This window comes from Leopardus geoffroyi, chromosome B3 (genome assembly GCF_018350155.1).
Source record: "Leopardus geoffroyi isolate Oge1 chromosome B3, O.geoffroyi_Oge1_pat1.0, whole genome shotgun sequence".
In the NCBI taxonomy this organism is placed as follows: Eukaryota; Metazoa; Chordata; class Mammalia; order Carnivora; family Felidae; genus Leopardus; species Leopardus geoffroyi.
The window spans coordinates 141,756,868-141,778,207 of record NC_059337.1 but is presented as its reverse complement, the minus strand read 5'-3'; the positions used below and the strand labels follow the sequence as shown (position 1 = coordinate 141,778,207).

Genomic DNA, 21,340 nt, shown 5'->3' with positions numbered 1-21,340 from the left:
CGCTGCTGTGGCCCTGCAGGAGGGCTGGAAACCGAGTCTGGGTGGAGACTGGTGTGGTTGGACATGGAGACAGCCTGGGGTTCATTCTGGCCCTGCCTCTTAGTGGCTGGCCTTGGCTTTCCTGGGAATGAAGGTCCTTGTCTTCCCAGGATTAGATCAGGCAAATGACCTAACAATGTCATTAGACCATCGCTCTTTGACCTAGTAGGACTTGAAGGTCTTGGAGAATTCTGTCATCTGTGACCAAAGACCCCTGCCCCCCATTCCTGTGCTCCCATGGCACTTAGGACACATGGGCTGGAGTACTTTTGGGGGGCTCTATTAGATCTGGCATAGTCCTGTCACTGTGTCATTGACTTCTGCTTTACCGTGTGTATTCCTCAGAGCAGGGGCGGTATGTGAAATTCAGGCTTGTCTGAATGAGGAACCCGGGTACTGACCGTCACACGATGCCGCCATCTGGGGCCCCAGCCCTCCACGTTGTGTCTAGCAAGCTGGCACCCTATCGGTGTGTGTTGTTGAAATGTTACGAAGTGACTGCCACGTGCCAGAGCCTGGGCCAGGCCCACTCACCTCTGCTCCCACGGGTTCTGAAGCCCTGTCTGATGAGGGAGATCACCCGGCAGAGAAATAAACGCCCTCTCCTCAGACCACCCAGCCGCTGGGTGCCTTTCACGTGGTGTGAGATGTCAGGTGTGTGCCCCCGGCTGCAGGTAGCGCAGGACGGTGCAGGGTGGGGGCCAGGGGCGGGGGGACTTGGGGCAGCAGGCGGCCCTCTTGGCTGGTGGGGAGGGGGCTGACAATTGGCCTGGCTGTCACTCCTGGCAGGCAGGGCTCAGGGGGTGGATGCCTCATCCAGACCCAATGTCCATTTCTCATTCAGAAGGAACCCTCGATGGGCGCTGTGGCGGTGGCTGAGGCCAGTCGAGTGGCGCTGGGAGCCAATGTCCTTGTCACCTGCTAACAACTCGTGGGGAGCTTCCACCAGATTACGTGGGATGTTCAAGGGCCATGTACGTCAGTGGCGGCTGTCACCACCAGAGGCCGCGCAGGGCACCGGTGCAGCTAGGGAACCTGTGCCACTGTGTGTGACCACTGCCCAGCCCGGCAGGTCCTTTCTAGTCACCGGGAACGTTGAAGTTAAAGACTTTGATGGGGAGCGGCAGCGGGGAGCAGCCCAGCGCATCGCGGAGGAGACGGTGTTTCCTAACACTTCTGGAGGAGAGAGTGCCAACTGGCGTGGCCATCTCCGCTTTGGGGGTCTCCTGCAGCCTCTGCCCAGGAGTCTGGGGGCTCACGTGCACTTGCCCCTTACTCGGGAACCGTAACCCTCAGAGATCAGAAGGAGCATGGGAGTAAGACGATTCAATAAACTCACAATAAAACATCCAAAGCCTTTCATACTTTCTCACTTTCTTTAACTCAATTTATTTTTCATTTTGTGGACAGAGATTTAGTCCGGGTATTAGTTTATGATTTTTTGCTGAAGGAATTACTCAACACACACACATATAAAAAGGAAATATTATTTTTATCATTTATTTTGTGCCATGTATACCATAGGAGAAAAAAATGGAGCGAAATCACTTCAGTACCGCTGTGTTTTTCATTACAAAGTTATTACATATAGAAATTACTCCAAATTATCTGAAATGAATGGAAATTATGAGGTTTAAATTCCCCAGGTTACTGCAGGCACAGCTCTGGAAATTTATTTTGTCATCTTGCTGAACATAATTGCTACAACAAAATTTCTTCCATTTTACAACTGCAGCATAACTTATTTATACCGGTGTAGCTGTAATTTTACATCAATAAGTTGAATGGGAAGGAATACACAGGTGGTAATTGAAAACAATAATTTGTGCTGAGGTCCAGGTGGAACGGTTGGCTGAGGAAAAGACTCCAGTTACCATCGGCAACAGCTCTGTGTCACTGCGGCCTCTTCCCGTCCCGTTTGCCAACACCCGTCGCGCCATCCAAACATCCTCAACCGTGTCCCCCGGGGCTGCCACCGTCAGAGCCAGGGTTTGCCCAGCTTCGAACGGTGGCCCGTAGATCCTGGTCAGGAAACTGAGGCCTCGGGGCCCTGGGGGGGATCGAGGGGCCCGTGCTGCCTCTGCGGCTCTAGTCCTTTCCTTCTCATGCTTTCCAACCTGCCTGTGGGTTGGGCGCCTGTAGGTACCCGCAGCTAATTAAGGTGTTTGATAGATTTCACTTGGAGTATGAGTTCTTGCCAGAAACATTGACAGTTCGATTCCCCGAACGCCACGCAGTGTTAAATCCACTAATGCTTTCTCCTTCCCAGCCGGAATGTGTGGTCTGGGTACAATCCCGAAATGGTCCCCAAGCAGGCGTCCTCACTCTTCAGTTCTCTAATTGTTCCTGTTAAGCAGATACAAATAATGAAACTGCAGATGCCAGAGCTAACTCCCAACAGCTGATGAATCTACCCGCATGAATACAGAGGTCCAAATTCAGATAAAAAAAAAAAAAAAAAAAAGACCGTAAATCTGTCCTGTTTAGATTGCAGCCCATTGGAGACAGGTAAGAGAGAGGTGGGTGTCTATGCTCCCGTCTCGTGTACCACTCCAGGACACGTGTGGGAGGGGACGAGGGGCTTTGTCACAAGTTCAAATGGGAAATGTTACTGCCACAGCCATATTTTAGAAGCCATTGTTGTTTCAGTGTTCCCAAAGGCTTAAAGTCACAGTGAAATCATCTTTTTTAAAGGACCCAGATTAAACTAATGCCAGAATGCACAGCAACCCAGCATCTCGGTTTTCCCTGGGTGGCATTAATTATCTTTTGTTGTAGCAAATTGTCTGCCTTGTAAATTGAGCCGAGAGAGTGTCTTCAAGCAGATGCAATGGTTTAATATGCGCACAATGAAACAACTTTTATAACTTCCATGTACTCTACATATATTATTCCATCCCCAATTATGTGCCTGCAGTTCAAACTTTGTCACAGAGGCTTGCTTGTCGTCCTGCACCCTGACCCCTTCTCTATGAAACAGAGGGGAATCCACTTAAGTGTTTTCTAGCATACAAAGTACCTTTGTTGAATTCACTGGGAAGCATTTGTGACTGTTTCTGAAACTACAAAACAACAGACGAGACCTCCCAGATCCCTTTTTCTTTTCCAGGTCTGGAAGGCATATCTGAAACAAGGTGTTGGCTGGTTCTTATTTTTATTTTTTTGGTAAGCGCCCCCTTGCAGCATTTCATTAGCTGTGCCTTCTGAGGGATGCTAGCCTGACTCATGCCTCTCTCTCTCTCTCCTTCTCTGTTTTTCCCTAAGCGAGTACTTCCCTCTCACTTCCCTTTCCCCCACTTCCTTTGTAGAGCGCATCAAGGCACAGACAGGAGTTTTCAGAGCCTGGGATGGGGGGGGGGGGCGGGTGGAGCTTGCAACTGAGTCACACTCACCTACAACTCCAGTTTAGCATTTCCTGAAACTTCCTCTTTCTCAAACTGCTTAAGGATACAAACTAATTAATCCTCACAGCCTCATAAAACCCTTGTTAGGAAGGTGATCATTATTGTCTCCAACCCCAGCTCCTCCCCATCTCCTATCACCAGACACCTCATTGTAGTGCCAGTCCTGACGACAGCGGTTGACAGCCAGACTCAGAACTGAAAATTCCCTTCTGGATCCTGGTTCTTTCTCCAAATGAACCATTTCAACTCTCTATCTCTTCCTTGTCTGTGCTCCAAATAGGGTAGATCGACAGTCACCAGACCACTAAATTCAGACTAGCGTGTGCATGTGTGTATGCACGCATGCATGTATGTTTTGCATTTTCAGTTACACAATTTGTAGGCTCGGTGACTAGAGGGAAAGCAGCATAGAGCCCCTTTCTGTGCAACACACACACACACACACACACACACACACCACCACTCAGCCACTCTGTCTCTGTATAAGTAGGGGTGGGGGGTGGGATTTGGTGGAGTTTGATCATCTTTGTGAACAATATTTTTTCCCAAGTCGACCAACTGGGTGATGCCAGTCCCTACCAAATTTGAATTGATGACTCAGAATTAAAATTAGCAAGGCAAGAAAATTCCAAATGAGGTGAGAAAGCAGTAGAAATAGTTCCAGATCCCCTAGTACTGAGCCATTCAATATCATTTCTGATGACAGGGACAGAGCTAGGAACATTCCATGTGGGTGTGAGTCTTTTTCATATACGGAGAGTTGGGTAAGTATTTTTAAGGAAAATAATACATGAATCAGGAACAGTGAATTTGGTTTAACCCCCTGCAGGCTGCAGCTATAAAGACAGCAGGCAGTGATGTTTCTTAGTTTTCCTAGAGCTTACCTATGCTTCATGTCCTTAAAGCAATAGTTGGAAATTTACCAAGGTATCAAGCCCAAGTGTTTCTTGCAGAAACAAGTGAGGTGCAATGATAACCATGTTTTAACAAAAGCAACGTTGGTAAATTCATTACATGGAAAGAATCAAGCGAACAATTGCCGGAAGGCAAGTGTTGTGGTCCTGTCTCTGCAATAAAGTGACAATGCAAAAAACCCCTCCAAATCCAGCACAGCCTTAATTGAGTCCTTATGGCATTTAGAGGTTTGCTGTAATTTTCAGAAATGTCTTAAAATAATTCTAGAAGATATGCCAGGAAGCACAAAAGGCCTCTTTCGTCTTTTTATGCTTCTGGATTTGAGAGCTCCTAGAGATTCTAGAACTGTAAGGAAGGAGATAAGGGCCATTTTGAGAGCCTTATTAATATGTATATTAGGAGGCACCTGGGTGGCACAGCTGGTTAAGCCTCCTTAAGCCTCCAGCTTCCGCTCAGGTCATGATCTTGAGGTCTGTGAGTTCGAGCCCTGCATGGGGCTCTGTGCTGACAGCTCAGAGCCTGGAACCTGCTTCGGATTCTGTGTCTCCCTCTCTCTGCCCATCCTCACTCATGCTCTATCTCTCTCTCAAAAATAAACATTACAAAAATTTAATATGTATATTAATATGATTTGCTTAGTACCACGATTACAGTTTCCTCAAAAATTAAAACAAGTCAATCAATCCACTGATCAGATTGATGTGTTTTATATGTCCTCATCTTTAGTCAATAGTGTTTATAGATCCTGAGGTAAAGAAATTAACAGGCAGTTTGCTTCTGAGTTTGCTTTACACCCGTGAATATGGAAAGATCTGCCTTTTCTTTGCAGATTTTTTTTTTTTTCTTTTTAAGCACCAGAAATGAAGCCCAAAGTAATTTGGTAAGATGTGTTGCTCAGTTTTCGCATTGCTACAAAGTTATTTGACTACATTTTAGAGGGTGGATCCCTGTTTAAAAAAAACAACAACAAATGAAATGTGGATTTTCCTTCTACAGAAACATTGGGAGTTCCCATTTCTATTGACACGACTTATCTTGGTTCTTTCCAGATTTTTGTAAAGACGTAATATAAAATATAACTGCTCAGAAGGCAAAGATAATATTGTAGGATCTCAAATAGAACCCCACCTCGGCTAAGAGCTAAATATTGAGAATCATTCGAAGAATTTCAAACAAGAAGCCTTGGCTTAGGGGGTCACGTGTGTGTTTAATCTGCCCCCACTGCATGGAATGCTGCATGCGAACACACAGGGAATCCGAACCCCACACAAGGTTAATAAAAATGCACTCTGATTTGATGAAATGATTTATGATTTTGAACTACTCCTCTATAAAGAAATTTAAAGTGACTAAGAATATGGGGGATTATCTGCTGGAATGCACTGTGAAGCTAGAAAAAGAAGAGCAGGGAAATATTTGTGAGTTCAGAAAGCTTTCTGACATCTGCTCTTTCTCTCTCTTTCTCCCCTCCCTCTCTCATTCCCTTCCCCTCCTTCCTTCCTTCTTCCTTTCCCTCCCTTCCTTCCTTCCTTCCTTCCTTCCTTCCTTCCTTCCTTCCTTCCTTCCTTCCTTCCTTCCCCTTCCTTCCCTGCAGAAAATATGGCATTTCTTTCCATCTAATTCCAGTCTGCATGAAGCCCCCAGTCTGGACCAGGCACACAGTAGGCCTACAGCACGTGCTGGAGAAATGAGTTTGAGGTATGGTAATATTACTTCAGGATCACATTTGTACCTGTACTTTTTATTTTTATATGTTACTGTGTTAAGCACCTGTGCGCACAAGTGCGTGCACACACACGCACACACACACACTTTTTGGGGACAGGACAGACTTTTATGTATAGAAATGTTTGGTAGATAAAGGGGTGGGGTGGGGTGTGTGTGCGCGCGTGCGTGCAGTGACCTTCTCAGAAGGGTACTGGACACCCCGCCTGTCTAGGGTCCTGAGTAAGGAGTAGGGCCCAAGCTCCGCCACCCCCTCTGGCACCGTCTGTGGTCTGGGCATCAAGAGAGGGGATATATTAGTGGGGGGCTAGCTGCCAAAGCCAGGCGGGGTCGAGGGAGAGGTTAAGGTCGGGGGAGAGGCGGCTATTGATCTTGCGTGGAACGAGAGACAGAGAGCGCAGCAAGACTAAAGGGGGAGCTGTGAGACCAGACATTAACAGCTTTCAGCGCTAATGATGCCCGTGCCAGACGGGCAGAGGGAAAAAAAGGAGACTGGAGCGGCAGCTGGGATTGCTCTCTGCCTGCACCCGGCCGCCTCTCGGGCGAGGAGGAGGGAGGTGGAGGAGGAGGACGACGAGGAAGGGGAGGAGGAGGGCGAGAAGGGGGGGGGGGGAGGAGAGGGCAAGGGGGCCAGCCCAGGGCTGGGCAGGGGCAGGGCGGCCTCTCCCCGGCCGCCGCGAGGTGGAGCGCGCCGGCGGGTGGCGGCGTGTCCGGCCCTGCGCCGGCCCGCCCGCGCGTCCCTCTTCCCGCCGTCGGGGCAGCGCGGGGCCAATGAGGAAGTGCTCTCCGGGTCCGTCGCGGCCCGCGCCGCCCCCTGCCCGCTACTTCCTGCCAGGGGTGGGGCAGGGGTGCCCGGGTCCGCAGACCCCGCCGCCGGAGCTCCTACCGGAGCTCCTGAGCGTCCTGCGCAGTACGCGGAGGGGGTCCCCTTTCTTGCAGAGGGCTGTCGCAGCCCCCCCCGCCCCTCCCCCCAGGCCACAGACCGCGTCCCCAGTCCTGGTAATTAACCCCAAGAGGGCCAGGGTCGCAGGTTGGAATTTTGGGCGCCGGGCCACCGGCGGTGCCGAGCAACAGGCTAGCCTCGGCGATTTGAGTCAGACCTGCCCCAGGCGCTGTGTGACCTTGGGCAAAGCGCTAACCCTTTCTGGACTTCACCGCGCCGGTTCTCAGACTGAGAGCTAACTCCCAAATTTAGGAGTGTGGGCCGGTTGGGATGACAGTTTATGCTTTTCTTAAGTTTATTAAAGGTGCGTGTGAGCATTTTTTATTTAGGCCACTTTCCTGGAAAGATTTTCACGCTGGGGCTGGATGGGAGGAGGGAGAGGTAGGTGCTTCTGGACTTTGGGCCACGTGGAGGTGGGGTGGAGGGCAGCTGTGTGTAGTCGAGGTGGGGGGAATGCCGATTCCTACCCACCCCCTCCCTGCCCAGTGCTCACCTCCTCGGACGCAGACCCTTCAGCCCAGTCCTTAAAATTGCATGCTAGGGCACATTTTATTGTTATTAAATTAGGGGTGGGGGTTTGGACTGGGAGTTCACTGCGCTCTAAGTTGTTGGTGCCTTCGCCCCACCCAAGACCTTGGGGGCGAGCTAAAACTCCATGTGTCCCCCAAGGAAAAGGCCCCGAGGGAGGCGGCGCGCCGGGAGGCGTCACCGCCCAGCCAGTCGCTGGAGTGCGGCCGCCAGAGCCCGGCCTGGGGGCGGGGTGGGGTGGGTGCAGCTGGGCTCGCCCGCGAAGCCCAGCCCTGAGCCAGGCCCCGACCCGCCCTGGCCGCCTCCCGGCCCAGACCAGAGGAACCCTGAGATGGGAGAGGGGTCCAGCGCGTGGCGCTCCCAGCCATGGAGGCAGATCATCACATAAGACGAAGTTGGCCGCGGCCTGCGGAGGGATGGGGCGCGGGGTGAGGGAGATGTCCACGCGGCCGAGGCCTGGCCTTGTCCCCAGGCCACGGACAGGCCCCCACAACTCCTCTTGTCCTCGCCGGCTGGAGATCAAACGGCTGACAAGGCAGCTGTGTCCTTCCCAGTCTGACGGGAGATTTCAAGTCCTGCCCTGGGCGGAGGCGCACTGGGGGTGGGGGTGGATGCTTACTTGCAGGTGTCACTAATTGTCAGGGGGGTGAGAGGGGACTGGGGGACCGGAGGGGGTCACCCACCCGAGTATCTTCAGCGATCCGGCCACGCCCACTTCTGGGCCAACCCGTGCATGTCCCTCTCCCACGCGGAGCACCCTGTCCCCTGACCCCTACGCTTCCCACAGACCCAGGCCTCAGGGAGTGGGACCCGTGTTTGACCTCAATGAGTTTATGGGGGAAAGGCACAGATTCGGGTGAATGAATATTCCCTCCGGAATGGGACTCACACAAGGTCTCACGTTCCCTTTTCCCCCAGTTGTGCTCTTAATTCTTTCCTTCTCTTACTGTCTTTTATTTTGTCGGCGTGGCTCTCCCAGAGTGTGTAATATAAGGATTTCTATAGGAGACATTTTTTGGAAGTTTAACCCCGACCCCCCCAATAAAACAAAAGTAAAAACAGCTAAGCTCTTCTCCAAGGGAGTGAAATAAACTGACCATGTCCCCTTGTCGACCCCAGTCCACTCAACACAGCCCTTCCTCGCTTCAGTCCAAAAGAGCTTTTGGCGGGGTAGGTGGGGACTAGCGTTGATTCAACTAACTTCCACGCACTCCTTACTCCTCCTTCCTTCTCAGGGGGTCCTGCTCCCCGGTGGGGAGGAGGGATGAACAGGATTTTCTTTTATTTAAAAATACCCTCCTACCCCCCCTTTTGCGCTGCGGGTGCACAGGGAGAAGAGGAGCGCCCCAAAACGCTGTTTGCACGTGTGGCCGGCCTGGACGAGTGTGCGCACGGGCGAGTGTGTGTGTGTGTGTGTGTGTGCGCGCGCGCGCGCGCGCGCGCGTGTGTGTCTCTGTGTGTGCTTTCTTGTTCTCTTACAGGGTACAATGTTAAAAAGCCACCGCTAGTCGCCCCCAGTGCTCCGACTCTCTGGGTCTTTTTGTCTCTAGTGCAGATTAAACGTCACGTCCGCACTTGAACTTGAATTTTATCCCATTGTACAGAGGCAGCCCCAGCCATAGAGAGACCGAGAGCTCCCAGAGAACCCGGACTCCGCCATCTTCACGTTGCAATCTATAGCTCCCAGTCCGCGCCCGCACCGACCCAGGCGCACTGGGCGAGCCGCCCCTCAGCCCCGCTCCCCCCGGGCCCGCGGCGCCAGGGGAGCGCTGGGGAGCGCTCGCGGGGACCCGGCAGCTTCTCCGGCCGGCGCCAGCCTGCCAGGTGAACTGGGAAGGAGCCGCTCCTGGAGTCCCCCCAGAGCCTCGGAAGGGTCAGTCTCCGAGAAAAAAACAGGCAGCCCGCAGAAAGCCCAGAAACAACCGAACCCGGGCAGTTTTACATTGCTTTGGGTTTTTTGAGGGGGCGGGGTGAGGGGGTACGAGACAAGTCCCCAAGTTTTCTTTGCTTTTTTTTCTTCTTTTATTTTTTATTTGTTTGCATTTTTCTCCCCCCCCCCACCCCACCCCCCCCACCTCCTGGTAGAAGTGCGCTTTCCACCTACCAGACCCTGAAAGAAAGTGTCAGGAGCCGGTGCAAAATCCGGTTTAAGTTCAAGAAGGCATTTGGAAGTCCAGGAGGCCAAGCAGTTTGAAGAAGTGTAAGCGATTTTTTTTTCCTTGAAAAGAATATATTTTTAAAGAAACCAGCCAGTCCGCGGCAAGCAACAGCAGATTTTTTTTTTTTTTTGCCTCTTTCTCCTATTTTAGATCGAGAGATTTTTCTTTCCTTTTTTTCCTTCTCTTTTTCTTTTTGCAAACAAAGCAAAAAACAGCATAGAAGAAAGAGCAAAATAAAGAAGAAGAGGAGGAGGAAGAGAGGGCAAGAGAGGAAGGGGGAAAAAAAAACACAAAACACCAACCCGGGCAGAGGAGGAGGCGCGGCGGCGGCGGCGGCGGCGGCGGCGGCGGCGGCGGCGGCGGCAGCGGCAGCGGCAGCGGCGGCGGCTCGGACCCCCTCCCCCGGCTCCCCCCATCAGTGCAGCTCTCCGGGCGATGCCAGAATAGATGCCGGGGCAATGTCCCGCCGCAAACAGGGCAACCCGCAGCACTTGTCCCAGAGGGAGCTCATCACCCGTAAGTGTCCGCTGCGTGCGCGCCAGGGGCCGGAGGATGGGGCTCCGGGTGCCCGGGGCTGGGTACACCGAGCCGGGCGCTGCCGGGCCGAGCGCCGGGGCCGCCCGCGGGCTCGCGGAGGCAGCTGCGTCGGCCCAGAGCATGGTGGGGGGCGGGGGGGGGCATAGGAAAGTTTCTTTGCAGCCCCGAGAGTCGGAGCGCTGCGCAGGCAGACGCGCCTAGGGCTCGAGGGCCTGCGGAGCGGGCTCCGGGCCGGGGAGGGGGCGCGCAGGCTGGAGGAGGTGTGTGTGCACGCGGAGCCCGGCTGGACGCTCGCCCCTCCGAGCGGCGTGTGTGGCGGCGGCGGCGCTGGTGGCGGGGTTTGGAGAGGAGGGGGAGGGGGCTGGGGGAGCGGAGGGGGAGGGGGGAGCCGGGAAGTGGGGAAAAGTTGGCGAGCGCGTGGGTCCGCTCTGACGGCGCGGGCGGAGGAGAGCGGGGTGCTCTCCGGCCTAGGGGAGATGCGGGGCTGTGGGCCGCCGGCGGCTCCGAGTCCCCGGTCGCTGCACTCGGCCGGGCAGGGCGCCGGCCACGCCGGTCCTAGCATTCCGCCGCCGCCTTTCTCTCCCCTCCTCTTGCTATTTGCAAAAGAATCCAGCTGCGCGGCTGTTTGCTGGGCTCTTGCCTCCCCCCCCCCCCACCCCATTTCCCCACCTCCGTCTGTCTCCTGGGATGATCTTGTCTTCTATCCCCCACTCCAAAAAAAGGTGGGGGGATTGGGGGCTGGTGAAAAAAACCCCGCCACGGGGAAAAAGAAGGATTGCCAGCCAGGATTGGTAAAACAGGGATGTGCTTGTAAAATAGGAAAAAGAAAAAAAAAAAAAAAGAAGAAGAAAAAAGAAAAGGAGAGAGACCTATCAATCTCTTACCCATCTTTCTATCTCAGTATGTTTCATCTCGCTTCTCTAAATAAACAAGGCAGGTCGCCGTGGAAATCCGCCGGCTGAAATCGTGTGGATTTCCAGCAAGGGGCCGGGCAGGCAAAGTCAGGCAGCGGGGCAGAGACGCAGCAGTTTCCAGCGCCCCAGTTGGGTTTATTTAGAAAGGGGAAAAAGCGAGCGCGAGCCGGCCAGGTACGGTGTTTGCAGGGGAGCTCGCCCCGAGTGCCCGCACAGTTGCAGGGGGAAGGACGGCTCGCAGCGATCCCGGCCCGGCGCAGCCCGCGGGGCCGCTGATCCGCGGCGCGCGAACATCTCCCCGCGGTCCTTTCTCTCGCGGTGCCTACCTAGATCGCCGTTGCTTTCTTTCTTTCTTTCTTTCTTTCTTTCTTTCTTTCTTTCTTTCTTTCTTTCTTTCTTTCTTTCTTTCTTTCTTTCTTTTTTTTTTTAATTGCAATAGAAATAAAACATCCTCAGGGTGCCATCGCGACCATGGACAGGTTGTGTTCCTGGAATCGTCCGAGCACCTCGTCGGGCTGGGGCCGGGCAGCCCGCGCGGAGGTGGAGAGGGCTGCGCGCCCAGCCGCAGCCGAGGACTGGCTGCGGGGCGGCCGAGAGCCGAATATTTATGTTATATTTTAAAAAATTTAAATAAATAAATAAATATATAAAGGGGCTCTCCCCTCCCCTGAACACCCAGCATAGGAGCCATCTGCTCGGAGCATTTGCTGCTGCCGTCTCTCCTTTGTTACAGCAGATACATTAGTAAGAATTTGTGGATTTATTATTGTTTTTTTGGGGAGGGGAATAGATTTTAAAGCGGGGTTCGCCTTGGGAGAGGGATGCGTTTTTGGTGGGAGGGAACAGAACTTCCCTTTTATTTTGCACCATTGAAGACTCACTGGTTGCATTTAAAACAAAATGTTTTACAACCAGACTTGAGCATGGTTTGATTAAGGTCCCTTTTTGGCCGGTTGACATTCCGTCCTTTTACCAAGCCAGCAGCCATCAGCTTATGCCTCTGCGCCCCCCCCCCCCACCCCCTTTAGATGGTGGACTGGTGGTTACAATGTCTATATTGGCAGAGGTTAATTTCTCTAGGAGGCAATTTGCCCCTCCATACCCTCTGTGTAATTGTGAGGGGTTTTGAGGAGGGGGAAGTTGAGGGGGGGTGTTCGGGCAGTGGGGAGCAGTCTTAGGGCTGCATCTCCAGGCTGGAAGCAGCGAAAGGAGTCGGGAGTGTTTGCAGCTGTGTTTAAGGGGGGGAAGAAGCAGGTAGGTTTGTTTTGCCTTTGCTCTCTCCTCCTCTGGCATTCCTGGGACAACAGGAGAAAGCCCTGGTCAGGAAGACTGGTGGCAGCTGGGCGTGGGGGACAAGGCGTGCCTGGTGCAACATCCTTCCATCCTCATTTGTTCCCCCTCTGTCTCTCAGCCTTGCTCGGAGTGGTGCTGGGGACAGACAGCCGCTGGCTGCCACTGGAGCAGGGCGGGAGGGAGAAGAGAGAGGCAAAGGAAAAGAGGGGTGAAGGAAATCTTGCCTGCCTTTCAGGGGCACATGGAGCTCAGGGCATGTGCAGGGGGTCAAGCAGAGAGAGTGGTTCAACCAGTTTTCAGACAAGGCTATTTATGATCAAAAAGCAGCTGGCTTTTCTGTTTGTCCTGTGTCACCCCGGGAGGTGGGAGGGCAGAAAGGGGAATGGCAAGAATTAGATGCAGTTTAGGCTGCGTGGCCTGTGGAAGTGTCTCTACACAGTGATGCAGGAGTCGTGGGTTTAGGGTGCTGGAGAGCCCTGGCCAGCAAAATGAGTTCTGTCACAGCCCTGACCCGGGGTTCGCATTTTAGATTTTAAATGTGAAAGGAACTGCCCCAAATGTGGTATGTGTTCAGTGGGGTGGCAGCCCGTGGTTCTTTAGAGACGAGCAACTTAGCATAACTGCTGGTCTGGGAAACGGGAAGAGCACAGAAATAGCAGATAATCTTGGGGGGGGGTGGGTAGAAGAGCTCTGTAGTGAGCTGGTTAGATATACAGACAGGGACGGAGAGAAGTATAAACCAGTGTGGGGGACAGCTGGGGATGGAAACCTGGGCTTCTGGTTTGTTTCAAAATATTTGACCCAGATGGGTATGGCTTTTAGAACCGGAGGACAGACACAGCTATTAATAAAAACAAACACAAAACAACACAGTGACAACAGTGAGGAGGGAAGAAGAAGGGGGCAGTGGCTGACCAGGCAGAGGGAAGGGTTGTGAGCCCACTGTGCCAGACAGAGAGAGTAGGGGGAATGAAGTGCAGTCCAGTCCATGAAGGAGCTCCAAGGCTTTTCAGAGAAAATAAGATGTCCATGGCAAATTATACAACCCTAGCGAAGGTGATTTTTCAACAACTTACCAACAGGTTTCCTTGGAAGATCAGTGATTTTCTGTATGAATTCACGATTTTGCAAAACAACTAGAGACCCAAGGTTTGACACGGGAAGTTAGGCTAACTGTGTTAATTTCACGGTTGCCTTTTAAATTGGGTTTTGCTGTGGCTGTGTGTTTTGGAGGTGGCTGGCTTCACAATGACCTTAACTCTCTGGGGTATAGTGTATCTCCAGTTATCCACAGTCTTTCAAGATTGGGCCTCCGATAAATTTCACAAGCCATGGGCCCCTCTTTTTTTGGGGGGGGGTGGTGGGTAGGGGGAGTGAAGTTTGTCTCCCACTCTGCACAGAAGGGAACCCCATATCATTAGAAGTGTGATATAAGTCAGCTGCTCTGATTCCACGGGAGAATAAAAATGTGTTCATCAGAGGTGTTATGCCAGGCTGATTTTATTCATTTGTAATTCACACCTGAGAGAAAACAGCCGTGAGCGTATTTTAACAACCCTTAATATTTTTAAAGGGTATTCTTTCCCTCCCTGAATATTATGTACATATGCATATTTCTTCCTTTAAGGGTGGGAGCTTGCTATCTGCCCGGACTTTGGCCTTGGCGATTTTTGTCTGGCCTTCAAAATATTTCGTAACCGAGAACGAATCATTTCTCAAGTGCTGGAGCGAATGCGGTGGCTTTGGTGAAGCCTTAGGAACATGGAGGGAGGCTGGGGTCAGACGGCTGGGGTGGGACACTTTGCTGACCACAGCGCGGGACCAAAGGGGGCTTCCTGACCGAAGAGAAGGCCAGCTTTAGGTGCATCTGACGGTAATTGGCGTTAGGTCTCAGGTCAGATGGAAACACGCAGAGCGGTTCGTTTACAGATGCCAGCTGCTGACTGTGGAGCGCACCAGTTTCTAGCGCCTTACCACAAGCGAGCTCTCGACGCTTTGAGCTTAGAGCATGTCTTCGACCAGCCTTTCCTTTTCTCCTTTTTCATCTCCCTTCCTGATTGCTTTGCATTCTCTGTTGCTTGTTGTGATAAAATACTTTTCCAAAACAAACTTTCAGTTGAATTGGCTTCTGGTTGATGGCAAGCCTGAAACGCCGCGCCGTGCCTGGTGCCACTTGGCAGCTAGGGGGAGCTCGGTGCCCGTGTCATGCCTTGGCGCCTCGCTACAATGGGCCAGGAGCGAGCTTCCGTGGGTTTCCACCCGCTGCCGCAGCACTTTGCATTGCTGCTGCAAAATGTCTTAAGTGTGAAGTTGTAATATTGATTTTCCTGCAGAGATTCGAGCGGGACAAAAATGAGAATATAAGTTTGAGAAATCATTTTCAAGCTATTGGCATTGATTTACAAGCCCTCACTAGGCAGATGGGGGCCTTTTTCTTTTTTCTTTTCCCGATTTTTTTTTTTTTTTAAACAGTTAGAATGGTTAGTTCGAACGGGTGTGTTTCCCCCTATTAGTCTGTGGTCTTGACTTTCTGCAAATTCCATTAGGCTCTTAAGGCATCCGTGATCAGATTGAGGGCGGGACTCTGGGAAGAGTATACATCATTTTGTCCATTTCTGTGTTGTATGTCAGAGACCCGGGGAACGGTCGAGAATCACTGCTTTTGGGAGTCATGCTCCTAAAACAGCTTGATGAATGGAAATCCTTTTAGCTCAGGTTTTATAACACTTGGATTCTCAATTCCATTTATTAGGTAATGTTCCCACTGTACTAAGGGAAATAGCACCATTCCCCAAAGATATCAAATGCCAACTCAAATAATGTGTAAAACTTTGTTTGGAAGGAGTATAGGCTTGCTAGACCCAGCGTTGCTAATACCTTTCGCCCCCAACAGTGCCCTTAATGGATGGCTCTTAATGAGACTCTTTCTCTCCTAAATGTGTAATTTAGTGCTGGGGCATATATGTGCTTTTGATCACGGGGTTTCTGGATCTATCATGTTGTCTCCAAGTTCAAGAAATCTGCAGACAGCACAGTTAACCCCGAGTCTTGTGCTTGAGTTCAGTATATGGGCAGAAGAGGTTGCCCTGAGACTGGAAAGAGTGCTTTATTCTAACCTGAAAGAGAAATAAATTAGGTCAGACAAAAGCCTAGTGCTGTCATCAGCTGAGAAAGAGGCTTCACTCTCCAGTGCGGAGGGCCAGCAATTTATCTGATGATTTCTCTACTTCATTCAATGTTTGAATTGAGCCAGTCGCGAGCATATCGCGGCTCATTTGACAACTCAAGATGAAGTGGCACAGTCACCTCACAGCCTTGGGCTGGGCAGTGGCCTTCGGCCTGCAGAATATCGTTAAAAAAATTCAGTTTAGAAATAGCCAATCCTTCACCTTGGAACTTGGGAGAGTTTCGCGAGCTGTAACTGAACACGGACTGCAGATATGACGGTGCTTGACAATAACAGTGTATGTGGGAAGGGTAGAGATGGGGTTCTTGACCTTTGGGGACGGCCTCCTGCATCCCGTGTGGCTAGAGGAAGGCCCCTCTGGCTGTCCCGTTAGGGCCTACCTTTAGCGGAAGCTCTCTGAGGACTTGGGACTCCAGGTTTAATGCTGGGGTCACACCTGGGAGGACAAGGAAAAATAAACGCTCCTTGGGGACTGCACCCAGCACCACACGGTCAAGTTGCTGATGCCGGCTGAGCATCCTTCTCTGAAGGTGGTGGTAGCTGTAGGCACACTGACGTATTTTTTCACGGGGAGAGGGCACAGAGAGATACTGGGAATGAATGAATGTCACCCAGCTGCTCTGAGTATGGCTTTGTCGCTTTGCAGTGCTCTCCATTTACTCACACGATCGGGTCTGGGGTCCTGCGTGCCCTGTGGGCCCCTCCCCCCCCCACCCCGTTCCCTCTTCCCACAGATCTCTCTTCCTTTCCAGGGAGGCAGTGAGATCTGCTCGTGTTCTGCTCCCCATTTCTCTACCCCTCCCCAAGAAAAGCTGTTTGTTGATTGCCTCTTTTGAACAGTACTTTCCCCAAGGCGTGTATAAAAAGTGCCAACAGCAGGCTATTTGGAGACCCGCGAAAGCACAGGGACACACTTCTTTCGTCTACTTCACGAGCCAGTGGGGGGGGGGGGCGCGGGGGGGTGGGGAACAGCATCGGTTTTACTGGCAAAAGTGACACCAGATCGAGGTTTGATTAATGGTGCTGCGTTCACCGGGACTTTGCGTCCGGCATTTTGACACACGCAAGTCTTTTGTGTAGTTGCTGAAATTCAAGAAATTCATTCTTTCTTTCCTTTTTTTTTTTTTTTTCCTCCAAGAGAGCTGATAATCTCTGCTTGGGTGTTGAATTAGCCAGCCCGAGTTATTTTACTAGAGTGAAATCCCAGACCACACAAAATTAAGTAACTTCAAAGTAAAAAAAAAAAAAAAATCCTCTGTTGTATACAACTTTTTTTTATGACCTCCTTCCACTGAACTGCAGAAATACAAATACATTTGTGAATGTGCTGGTGAGTTCTCTACTAAAACAACGCGCATAAATGACTCGAGAAAGTTGAATGCCAGTGTTGCTGTGATTAGCGCGTGCTTCAGAAATGGATGTGCTGCTAAGAAAAAAAAATTTTTTTTTTTCATGGGGTCATGTTTAAATTTCTACCTTGGAAAGGAGATGTTGAAAATGGCTTCTGTCCTTCCTCTGTCGCTCTCAGCCTCAGAGAATGTCCTCCGGCTAAAGGCTTACAGGCTGGTGTCCTGTAAGGGTCCTTCTTTTCTTCTGCTTAGCACCTTTGAAAAAGCATAGCATTAAATAAAACAAATCTCTTCATTTGGCCTCAAAGCGTGCTTTTATATCCTGTCATTATGAGCCCTGTTGTGGCTCTGCAGATTTAAGGCATTTGCAGCTTTGTGGACTCTGCTGAACGTGCTTGGAAGGGTTTCTATGGTGGTAAATCTTTTTTCTTTCTTTCTTTTTTTCACTTTTAAAGCAACTATTTTATTTATCAAAACATAGGTCACTCCATTCTCTGGTTTTGTGGAGTTGGCTTTTTATTAGTAACCTTTTAGTCATGGACAGGATCTGTGAGCGCACCTGAACGCTGTTTTCTTTATTCATTTCGCCCTTTTTTTTTTCTTTGGCTGCCTTTGAATGTGTGAGACCAGGCCCCCTGAGCTCAGTTTTTGGAGTTCTGGAGAGGTGGATGCGGTGGGGGGGAAGGGAAGGTCGGGTGATGGTCTGCAGTGCAAGTTGGGATGTTTTTCAAGGAGCTGTTGTTGAAACCAGGCTGGGTTGTGTAGGGCAGTGTGTGCATGTGGGGGGGTCCTCCTCCCACCCTCAGACCTCCCCATCCAGCCTCTGTCACAGGGCTGAGTGACTGAGATTCTTCCTGTACCCCCAACAGGAATCCCCGCCTTCCTGGAATGCAGGCCAGACTCAGGCCTTCTCCTGCAGGCCCCGTCAGCCAGACCCCAGGTCATGTCCACGGGTTGCCCAACAAGGAGGTGTCTTCAGTCTTCTCCCTGTCTTCCTACCCGGCTGCCAGAAATCGGGACGGTTTCACTGGAGGCTCCAGCAGGGGTTGGTGTGGAGCAGAAGGGGCCTGGTGGGGTGGTGTGTCCATCCTGACAGCGGATTTGAGGGCGGTAGACAGGAGGCCTTTGGAGCATCTGGGAGAGGCACAGGGTCTCAGCCAGCAGCTCTGAGACCTGGACCGGCTGCACTGCTCAGTCCTCCCGAGAGGGCAGGGGGTCAGGTGAAGGAGCTCACCTGTGCCAGGCGGCCTGCTTATACCTGCCAGGCTGTGTCCTCCCAGGGCCAGAGGCCGCCCTCGGCCTTGCTGGCTGCAGGAATTCGGTGGGCAGACGGGGCTGGGGCCCGGACGGTGGCTCCCACCCTCAGACGTGTTCTAACCCCTCCTGGCCCCGTGAGGCCATTCCTCCTAACGCATGCCTGGCTGGGCTGACGTTCTGCTCTTATCTCCGCTGCCTCTGCCGGGCACTTCATTATTCCCAATGTTCGGAGAACTTCATAAAACCTCTTGTCGTGCCTTTAAGCGCCATCTAGTCATAGATTATTTTCTCCACCAAGAATTGATTCCTTCTCTCTCCCATCCACCCGTCTCCTTCCTCCCCTCCCCACGGTTGTTATTTTCTCTTGGATCCAATAAATTAAAAATTGATGGCAGCTCAGAAAGTGTTGTGCTCCGTCGAGTGCGCGTGTTGGTGGCGGTGTCGGTGCCGCCTGGAGTCTCAGCCCCTCCCGGAACGTTCTCGGGGAGGAGAATGAAAAGATCCCTTCACAGATTATTGGTGAGCATGGCTTCCGTCTTCGTAGGAAGCAGGTGTAAAGTCTCCAGTCGGACGCAGAGCTCTGGCAGACAGATGCTGAACATTTCTCGTAAACACGCGTACACATCGTGATGGCGGCTGTGACGTTGGTGGCACACGATTTTAAGAGCCTGGCACCCCTCCCCCCACATCCTTCTCCTACCCACTCCCCCATCACCGAAATAATAATTCTTCATAGGTTTCTCTTGGACTGGGGCTTAGCGGTTAGGGATTTGGATTTGAATCGGTGCAGGGTAAGGGCGACATGGGCCTGTGTGCTGTATGTGAAGCAATGCACACACACTCTGGGGACAGCAGGCGGTCGGCCCCTTGGCTGGAATCCCCCAAAGGGCAGGTGCATGGGCAGTTGTTACAGATGGACCAGGGCGGGTGGGGCCCTTGGAGCCCTGCGTGTGGGGGAAATCACTGGCCAGGTAAGGCCCTGCTAAGCCTTTGCAGCTGCTGGGGGTTCCTGTTGGCTGCTTGGCCGGGTCGGTGTTAACGATGTCTTTCCATTTCTGTCTTCTGCCCCAAATTCCTTCCCAGCAGAGCTAAGGCATGGGGGAGTTTGTCTTAGGCTCAAGCGCTTCCCCATCTACTTGACAACAAATAACCATTATTATTTGCGAACCCTGATTTCATTGCTTCTAAATGCGTTTATCAGCTGGGAGGAGGCCTACCCTTGTAAATAAAATGTGGTTTTGTTGTAAAAGAAAATTAACTCTGTGTGTGTGTGTGTGTGTGTGTGTGTGTGTGTGTGTGTGTTTGAGAGGCAGGATATGTATTTGTCTGGTAGCTTTAGGATTTCGTAGTTCAGAACTCACCCCAATGTGACAGCTGACCCTGCGTCCACTCGTTTTTCCTCTTAATAAGTCAAACATTTTAGCAATCCCTGTACTTTATTCGGCTCATAATAGTGAGAGCAGCAAGCAGTATTTTCCAGAGCCGCCTGACAGTTGGGGAGCTTTTCACGAAAGCTGAAATCCTCCCAGAGGAAGGACCTCATCTCTGCCTTCTTTCTTTAAGGCCTGAGTTTGCTGGACAAGGCAGCCTGAGGGGCTGGTTTGTTGGGGGGGTCTGGGAATTCGAAAAGCTGTTTTTGTTGTGTGTCTTTTCTCTTTCCTGGTGGTTTGTTGTCTCTGGGTGACCGTTTGGGCCGCTCCGGCTCTTCCAGCAGAGGCATGGGGTCAATGAGCTGTGTGGGGGCCCTGAGCCCCAGGTGCCCACAGGACAAGGAAAGGAGGGTTCCCAGAGGGCCAGACGTGTCTCCCTTTGCCCTTCCTTGAGCGTGGCCAAGTGGCTTTTTCTCCTTTTATTTCTTCCAGCGTCGATACGGTTCTAAGAAGGGACGCACACGCGCGCGTGCACACGCACCCCACACACCCGGCTTGGTATCCGCCTGTCGGCGGAAATGAAACCACAGCCCGTCTTTGGGGGTGTCTCCGAGGGCTGTGAGCACAAGCCTCCAGGCTCAGCCAGCTGTCTCGGTCCACCCCCTGCGACCCAAAACTTGACAGTTGAGGGGTTCGTGCTGACTCTGTTCCCTGAACTTTGGGGGTGATGTTGCCACCTTCCTGGGAAGTATCTCACCCGGCAGGGCCCCACACCCCAGGGCTGGAGAGAGGAAACCCCATTCTTGGAGCTGTCATCTTTGAGTTTGACTTTCAACACTGACAGTGGGAGGGAAGATTTGTTTGTTTCTTTTGCCCCTGGCCCTCCCTAGGAGGCCGCTAGCTGGGCCCTGGGCCCTGGGTCTGGGAAGTCCGGGTTCAGAGCTGTTCTGTGGGACACCCTGCAGGGCTGGCTGCCCAGGAGGCTTGGCTGCAGAGGGGGGCTGGGGGGAGGGGCGGTGCCCAGAGTCAGGACTGCAGCACAGTGAAGGGTTTTGGATACTTTCAAACTCAGTGCAGGGGATTCACAGGGCCTGCTGCCTGAGGAAAGTGAAAAGGCAGAGAGAGCCAAATAAAGGAAAGAAAACCAGATGTTGCCAAAAAAAAAAAAAAAAAAAAAAAAAAAAGAGAGAGAGAGAGAGAGAGGTTGAGAGAGAGAGAGAGAGAAAGGAAAAAAGTGTTGGTACCCAGTCCTTAGCAAAGGATAGTAGGCAGAGTCAGGAGAGCTTGGGGACAGGCAGGCTTCCTTGACCTTTGCTAATTCTGAAAGAAGTCTGTGTTTCTTTTGAATTAAAGGGACGAATTGAAATTACGTAGCTTAAACCCTGGGAGCAGAGAGGAGGTGTTGGAGCTTTCTAGAGCTCCTCCCAGGGGAGCGGACAGACAGGGCTGAAAAAGTTAATGAAAAGCAAAACAAAACACAACAAGGAAAAGAAAGATTAAACTATTGAGCAGCAGGAAACACCTCCCGGTCCTCAGCGAGGATGGTCACGCTGGAAGGGTGGCCGCCTCGGTGACGGTGACGCAGCAACGTGCCAGGCCTACTTGCGAGTGGCAGTTCAGACAGGACCGGGTCCGGCCACCCTTCCCACCACGGAGCTTGGAGCTTGCCCCGTCTGTCGGAATGCTCTGTTTCATTTTGTACTTTTTTTTTTTTTTTTTT

General features: G+C 51.9%; 1 protein-coding gene across 4 annotated transcripts in view; it reads left to right on the top strand.

Moving 5' to 3' along the window:
• Positions 1 to 10,009: 10,009 nt before the first annotated feature.
• Positions 10,010 to 21,340, top strand: part of BCL11B (BAF chromatin remodeling complex subunit BCL11B) — a 98,021-nt gene continuing 86,690 nt past the window's right edge. For all 4 annotated transcript variants that reach the window (XM_045452037.1, XM_045452035.1, XM_045452036.1 and 1 more), the window contains exon 1: positions 10,010 to 10,229. In XM_045452037.1, the coding sequence (XP_045307993.1) occupies positions 10,172 to 10,229 (58 nt within the window). In that variant the 5' untranslated portion in view covers positions 10,010 to 10,171. The remainder of the gene's footprint in view (positions 10,230 to 21,340) is intronic.